Source organism: Pipra filicauda, unplaced genomic scaffold (assembly GCF_003945595.2).
Source record: "Pipra filicauda isolate LSUMZ 115617 unplaced genomic scaffold, ASM394559v2 scaffold374_size705526_pilon, whole genome shotgun sequence".
In the NCBI taxonomy this organism is placed as follows: Eukaryota; Metazoa; Chordata; class Aves; order Passeriformes; family Pipridae; genus Pipra; species Pipra filicauda.
In genome coordinates this window covers 517,386-525,378 of record NW_024104503.1, presented here as the reverse complement: position 1 = coordinate 525,378, position 7,993 = coordinate 517,386, and the positions used below count along the sequence as shown (strand labels likewise).

At 44.6% G+C, this 7,993-nt stretch overlaps 1 protein-coding gene across 1 annotated transcript; it reads left to right on the top strand.

The window, feature by feature from the left end:
• Positions 1–6,395: 6,395 nt before the first annotated feature.
• On the top strand, positions 6,396–7,611 carry LOC113988865 (inositol 1,4,5-trisphosphate receptor-interacting protein-like 1). Its single transcript, XM_027722842.2, has one exon. The coding sequence runs from the start codon at positions 6,397–6,399 to the stop codon at positions 7,330–7,332; it is 936 nt and encodes a 311-aa protein (XP_027578643.2). The 5' UTR covers position 6,396; the 3' UTR covers positions 7,333–7,611.
• The last annotated feature ends 382 nt before the right edge of the window (positions 7,612–7,993 follow it).

Here is a 7,993-nt window from a genome sequence, read left to right as displayed (position 1 = left end):
CCCCCTGTCACTATTGATGCTTCTGCAGTGTGGGCTCCACGTTACGGAATAGAGATGCCAAAGCGTTTCCTCCTCTCTTCCACAGAGCACTTTGCTGTAATGTTTTATTTTTCCCTTGTGTTCAGCCTGCATTATAAAGGTCTGGATGATCCAGTGATCCTTTCTTGGAACTGTGTTGATGGGTCAATAGTGTCCTTTTTGCAGCTTTCCTCTTGCCTCTGTGTATTTTTCCTCTGTATGAAGGAAGCACTTTTCCTCCAAGGGAAAACAGAATCCAGAGACACAGCAAAACACATGTTTAACCTAAAAATGTATTGGAATATAATTCAAGTCAAGGCCAATTTTCCTCTCAAATCTTCTTTCTCACACTAGCACAGATATCAGGGCAGATTCCCACAACGGGAGACTTGTCCCTAGTCTGCTTTCCAGCCCTTGGGATTCCATTGGTCTGGCATTCCCTTCTTCTCCCATCTTTGTCTCAGGTACTCTCCAATCTCCCATTTCTTCCCTTAGGATTTTGTCTTTTCATAGAATCTTTTTTTTCACAATAATCCCCCCCCCCCACACACTTGTTTTATGTGCTGCAGTTATTTAATTTTAGCTACAGGTTAGCATTAGGCCCAGACTAGAATTTCTTTAGGGCAATGTTTATGTCTATACATGGCTCTTCATCGTGCCATCCTGCATTACCAGTTATTAAGATTAATAATTTATATTATTAGTGGCAACATTTCTATTATCACTTGTTTTACTCTATTTCTGTATCACCACGTGGCTTTTTGCTTTATTCGCCATTAAAACAACCCATTCCATCTTGTAAGATTTGCTATTTTCCCTTCTCATTCATCATTATTTATAACTAGATATTTTGAATATTTATTCTCAAACAATCTGTCTATCCAGCTGGAGTTGGCACCCCCATTTAATTTTCATTTCAGAGCAGTGTCACTGTCAGCCACACTCTGGGTCAGCTCGAATACACTGAAAATGACAACTACAACAAGCAAAGCTGTCATGATCCAACAGGGACACTATTAATGATTCAATTTTAAAAAACAGAAAGAATTTAATGGGCAGAAGGGATGTGGTAAACAGGAGACTGCAAACTTTAAGAAAAAAAAAAGAAAGTTTGCATCTACTGTAAGGAAGTGAATTAATTAAAACACCAAAAATGCCTGAAAAGGAACAAATTAGTTTGGACAGCTTGGCTAACAGTACAGCCTTATTCCATATACACTGCAGATGTTATGAAGCAAACTGGTATTTTGAAGTATGGCAGCAGAGAATTAAAATTGAAAAATAGGAGAATAACATAAATATTATGCAATTACTGTGTGCCTGTGGTGGGGAAAACAGTCTGCAGAGAGTTAGGGGAACAAAACTGCAGGAATGTAGAAAGTTTTACAACTAATAATTTAATTTCTCTGGAAAGTTGAAAGACACACATTCCAGAGACACTAGTACACACAGAAAAATGGAAAATTAATGGTTATCTATGAAATGTGAACAGAACACAAGAAAGAATGGAAGAAGGAATGTAAGGATATACAGTTAATGGGAATGTAGTTTCCTCCAAGCTTCAGGATGCAATATGTTTCCAAATAATTTCTGTACTGTTCCAAGGGGAAATAGAGAGTTCCCCTTTCCACTGCATCCACATTCATTTCCATTCCTTCATGACCCGCAAATAGCACAACTTTTCCTCAAAAGAGAATTCATTCAAAGCCTACTGATGATCAATGCTGAGGAAGTTGCTATTCACAACCTCTAAGGAAGAGATTGAGCAGAACTGTTGGACATGAGTGAATTCTTCCTTCCTTGTAATGGTTATGTCAGAATATGTTGTCAAGAAATACATAAAACTGCTTTTTGTTTTGTCTGGACACAGATTTCTCAGATGCTCTTTAGAAATTATGCTAAACTGCAGCCATGAATGTGAAATGAGATTTAAAACCAAATCCATTTCTCTCCTCATAGGAAAGAATGGAAAACTCCTCAAGTGCTGACACCAGGAGCAAAATAATAATTTCTTTTCTATTAGAAAAGAGAAATCTGAAGGAAAAGATATCACAGCAATTAAAATGTGTGTGTGTGTGTCTCTATAGATAGAGATATACATGAAAGTTATATCTAAAAATACATTAAAATAATGGCAGGGGTTTGGATGTTCGAATTCCATGAAGATAATTTACATCTAGAAGGTTTGATTCACCTATCCTAAACATCTAGAGTCAAAACAACAGGCATTGGTTTTACTTTTGGCCTTCTCCATGACAGGCCATGAGACTAAAGATTGGTGTTGGCACATTTCATTGACAGATAAAAAAAAATCACCTTAGAAAAAATTATGTCCTAGACACAAGAAAATATTGTAATAAAATATTCTGAGGGAGATTAAAATGGGAAAGTCTGGATTTAGAAACCAGGAAAGAGGAAGAAGTGAATGTAGGATTAAATGCAAGGGGGGTTTTGTGTGTAGTTTCCTAGGGATGCACAAAAAAATCTGAATTGGAGTTATTCAAGAGCTAATGTTTCACATCAAAGAATGATAACTAAATAAACTTATAAGGTCAGCCTTGCACAGTTGCTGCCTGAAAAAGGTGAAATGGTGCAGGATATTCCCTTAAATAAAGGCCCTTATGAAGAATTAGTATAGGCAGTATAGGCAGATCCTTAAATAAAAGTGAAAAAGAGGGGAGAGGAATACAAGACAAAGTCTTGACAGGGGCAATGTAAAATCAGGTACAAGGCAAAACTCACCAGAACAGCAACAATTATCCCAAAAGGGCTGAAATCCAACAAGAAAACAAGGTATCCTATTCTGAAGGAGATGGGAGGGAAAGCCTGAAGAAATCAGTGTTCATATCGTGTTGTGGCAGCAACAGAAACATTCTGGTTTTATAAATTCTTTTAGACTCTTCAGGGATCTCTCTTTTTATCTCTCTTGGAGGATACTCTCCCCAGGCTTTGCAACACATCTTTATGTTTTCTGATTCTTCTTTGTGAATTAACTGTTAGTCTACATTTTGTTTTCCAGCAACAATTCTTGTGTATTTGAAAAAATGCATTTCCCATCCGTAGTATCCAGGGCAGTCCCAAAACTATAAACCATGAATGGAACCAGGTTATAGGCAAAACAAGTTGGAAAAATCACATGTTTAGGTCTAGGTCCCAAGATTATAAAAATCAGGAGAGCTTAATTTATTGCCACTGAGGCAGTGGGATATTCTAACTCTGAGATACATCTCCCACATTCTCTGGGTAAGTGTCTAAGCTTAGGCCAGTGCTTATTTTCATACTAGTAAATCAGATGTTACTTCATCCTTAATTCTAATTTGCGTTGCTTCAGAATGGAAAGAAGGCATATGTAACAAAATCACTGAGAGCTTAAAAGAGAGTAGAGGGTGTTTCCTCTTGCCTACCCTTATAGCTGGCTACACACTCTTTCTATCAGACATATTGCTGCTTCATGTTTATATCTTTTATAAATTTACATCATGAGTTTGAGCCATTGGCCAGATGCCTTAATATCAAATCTGAAAGGATGAACACAGTTCTATTGAGACATTTCAGCAAAATGTGTTAAATAATATCTTTCTAAATAAACACATACAAAACACTCCCTGCTGAAGCTATAAAACGTCCCAGTAAATGTCAACACTGGTGTTGGCCAGGTGTGCTCAGCAGCTGAAAGCCAGGCCTCTGGAAACACCTTTATTGGAAATGCTCCCAAAGGAAGCATTTACCAGAAAACTACTTTTTCTTAATAGGAAAAGAAAACCCTCTTCAGAAGGATTGCTGCATTCCTTTACTGATGAAATAGATTCTTCCTTTGGTGACACTCTAAAATTCAAGGCTGACTGATAAAGTTAATGCAATAAGCATGAATATAAGGAGGAAAGATGAGAGACGGGGAGGGTGGAGTGAGAACAGATAAAATTCAATTTCATGAATACCAATATATTGGTACATGCATACATATCTACGAAACAGAAATAGAAAATGGAATGAGTTTTGCATTTTGTTGAGACTGCTGGGGAAAAACCTTAACTGCATTAAGCATCAAAATAAGAGAGAAATGAAGGGATTTTTAATGGTGTCAAGTCTGAGGGAGTTACAGGACACACGATGCCATCTCCTAGAAACTTCATTGCTATTTTTGTGTCCAAGGGGCTAATCCAACCAGTATTTATAATTATAAAATCTAGATGGAATAAAACTCTGACTTGAGAGTGTTTTCCTGACTGTGAAACTGAAAGGACAAGACAGGGATAAATCACGAAGGAAGGCTTGGCCCAAGCAAGGAGCAAGGTGCTCCATTTAGATACCTCTCTGCACATTTTGGCCACGGCCATTCTGACTCAGATAATGCAGAATGGTAGGTGACAATAAACTAATGGTCCCTTTCTTATGACCACGTAATGAAGTTATCTCCTGCTAGGGCAGTAATTAGCACCACAGTCAGTGTCATCCATCCATTTAAGATCCCTGATTTGTATTTTAGGCACAACCAGAGAAAATGCAACTGTATTGGTTTCAACTAGTTTTTAAACTGAAACTCCCTTCCATCTACACTAGAAAAAGGTTTAGGTGGACTGATGTAGTTTACATGAGGTGCTACTTTGCATGTATGGATACTACATGCAAGAAGAACAGGCCTACAACACTGCTTTTTCAGTCTTTGTGGTTGTAAAAGATGAAAAAGATCTATAAGATCTGATCCAGAAAATAATTACAATTTTGGAAAAAACCCAAATTTTACATGTGACTTCAAGCAAGCAATCAGGCAAATGAAGGCAGTGGGAGAAAAAAACTAATATTCTTCTAACAGATAAATGTTTTCTTAGTTATTAACGAATATAACCATAAAAAAAACCAGAGCTTAGAAGTCAGCTTAAAAATGGGACCTCTGATTTTATAAACAGTTCTATAATTTGCTGCTTCTCTTTGTTTTGCACTTTTAAAATTAGTTATGCTCCTACAAAACCCACATTTCAGAGCTTACAGAGGAATACATATATAAGCCAGTCAATCCTACATTGCCTTGAAGCTGTTCCTTATTCCTTTATTGTTTACTGGCATAATCAACAAAAAGCCCCTTAAAAGTATGTTTCATTGGACAGATATTTGGTTAAAAAAAAATGAGAAATGTCACAAAATATCCTTTAAGGATTTTGTTTCAACTAAACATTTGCTAAGTCTCTACGACTTTGTCAGGAGAGGTCTGGGGAGCTCATCACCCATTGATGACCCGGTTGATGGGGAAGAGGTAGAGTGGTTTAGTGGGTTTTCGGTTACAAATTGGACTTAAACTCGACTTTTCCAGGAGCAGAGGAAGGTCAGAACTATATTGGAGGCCTCCAAGGACTCCAATCAGCACTTTATTTCCATATACTTCCTTCACCCAGTGCGGGGAAGGTGAAAGACATACTCGACCTTTTATTTTCTCCCATGACTGCTATTGTCTCCGGGAGGCCAGAACATGATTCCAACATTTGGTCGCGCAGGATCACGTGGGAAACGGTATCCAAAGCTTTATTGAAACGCCCAAAGATTTGACAAGAAGCCAAGTGGCCGGAGCTGCGCTGGTGCTGCGGTGCCACTCGTCGGACTCAGGTGGAGGCCCAGCCAGCAGGGCAACATCCCGTGCAGAGGTTCTGTAGCTCTGCACCTGTGTCCTCATGGTCACAGGCTTGTCCTGCCAAGGCTGAGCGTGGGAGTGGCTGGGGTTGCCCACTTTGGCAAGAGACCCCCAGGGAGCTCCTGCCCACTGGCTTTGGAATTGGGGTGCTGATGGCCAGAAGCAAGTGCTGCTGAGGGGAGGGGTGTGAAGGCGGGGGCTCGTTGGCTGCGTGACTCCGGTGTCTCTGGCGGCTGTGACATCACGGAGGACAGGTCACAATGGGAGCTGTCCCTAAGGACAACAGCGGGCAGCCCCAGGGCAGTTGGACTTGGGCGATCAGTGAGTGCAGATGCAGGGGGAAGGCTGGGATGGATGGGGGGTGGGGATGATGCCCCGGGGGGGTTGTAGCCTTGAGGGAAAACTGAGTCCCTCCCAGCAGGGCCCGGTTGTGCCCCTGGGACCTGGCACACAGCTGCTCAGGGCTCTCTGTGGTGGCAGGTGCCCAAAGAGGCTTTGGGGATGGGTCGGTTGCCCCTGGCTCCATGGGATGCCGTGATGTGGCAGGGAGGGGGTCTCGGGAGGCTCTGCTGGGGTGTCTCTTGCCTTTTGCTGGGGCACAGCCCAGCCAGGGACTGACAAGGAGGCTCCGGGCTGGGGCAGGATGGGCCCTGTGCTGTCTGCAGCCAGGCGCTGCCTTCCCTTCGAGCCTTGATGCCCATGCTCCCTCCCACCCCGAGCCGCTGAGCAAACTTGTCTCCCATCTCCTGCAGGCCATGGATTCAGCACTTGTGCTCCTCCTGGCTGTGCTGGCCGTCCTGCCCAAGCCGACCCACGATCGTCCGAGCGATGCAGTCGCTGTGGAGAGGATGAAGAGACGGCAGATGTTTCTCGAGGAGAAGATGAGCGAGCTGTGGGAGGAAATGGAGTGGAGGAGGGCCCTGGAAAAAGTTCCACTCCTGTGGATCTTGCAGCACTGGCTCTTCTGGGCGGCTGCAGCGGCTGTGCTCTGCTGGCTGGCCTGGCGCCGTCAGCGGGACAGCTGGCGAGGAGAGGAGGAAGAAGAGCTCGGCGCAGCAGCCGGGGCCGTCAGGCCTTTCCCAGAGCTCAGCCGGTCACCGCTGCAGCAACTGCCCTACATGGGCCGCACCCTGAAGAAGCTGGTGCGGGACCTGCTGGAGGTGTGCCAGGTGCTCTCCCAGAACACCTTCATGCCAGAGCTGCACCCGGCCACCCAGAAGCAGGGCACCATGGAGTCCTGGAGTGACCTGGGGCACCAGATCGTCTACCAGCTGGTCGTCTTCCTGAGGCCACCCCCCAGGCACTCTTTCCAGCTGCCGCCGCCCGACGGCAAGAACGTGCCAGAGAGGTGCTCCAACATCCGGGTGGTGCTGGAGTGCTCGTGCTCCAGCACGACGGGGGAGACGTCGTGCTTTGTCCACCCCACGCACGACGCTCAGCCCTCGCGCCTGCTACGCACCCTCTGCACCGACTCCCACTTGGAGGTGCAGAAAGTCGCCGGCTGGGTGCAGGACTTGGTGGAAGCAGCCTGGGAGCGTTTGCCCCAGTGGCATGACTGGAAGCTCCAGCTGCTGCCCTCCTCCCGCTCCTGCAGGCTCCTGCTGACCGGCCCCTGCGAGGTGCAGCTCTGCGCTGAGCTGATCTTGGCACTGCGGCAGGGCCGGCCAGGCAACTTCCTGGTGCTGGAATAGGCACCTGCAGCTCTCCCACCTGCTGCTTTAGTCTGGGCTAGAGTTAGAGTAGGATAGAGTAGGATAGAGTAGGATAAGAGTAGAGTAGGATAGATGAAGGATGGGGTTAGATTTTCCAAGGGTGGGTTTAGGCGGGGGTAGTGTTAGGTTTAGGATGGCCTTAGGCTTGTAGGGGGTTAGATGTTAAGGTAGTGTTTTCCCAAGGGCGGGTTTAGGCTGGGGTAGAGTTAGGCTAAGATAGATAGTCAGGATAGGCTTCCCTCTTCTGCATCTACTCCACATGGGGTTGTCTTTTGCTCCCTTTCTGCTTCCAACTTGAAAATAAAGAGAAAGGTTGAGCAGAACTTGCCCAGTGTCAAGGCCTCTTGTGTTTCTCGTACTGCCGGGCTGGGGCTGGGGCTGCCTGGGGAGTTGTCTCTCTTCTTTCTCTCTTTCTCTCCCTCGCCTCATGAATTCGTCCCTTGCCTTCTATCTTCCCTTGCACCCTAGCCCGTTTTCCAAAGCCCACTGCTGTGTGCTTATCCACTAGCTCAGGCACTAACAGACCACCGTCCATGCCAAGGATGGAATTTACTTTTCAAGTAGTTGGAGTTTTTGCAGACCTTAGGACTTTGAGTATTCCTTTGGAGCATGAGCATTTCCAAATCTTGGGGGCTCCCTT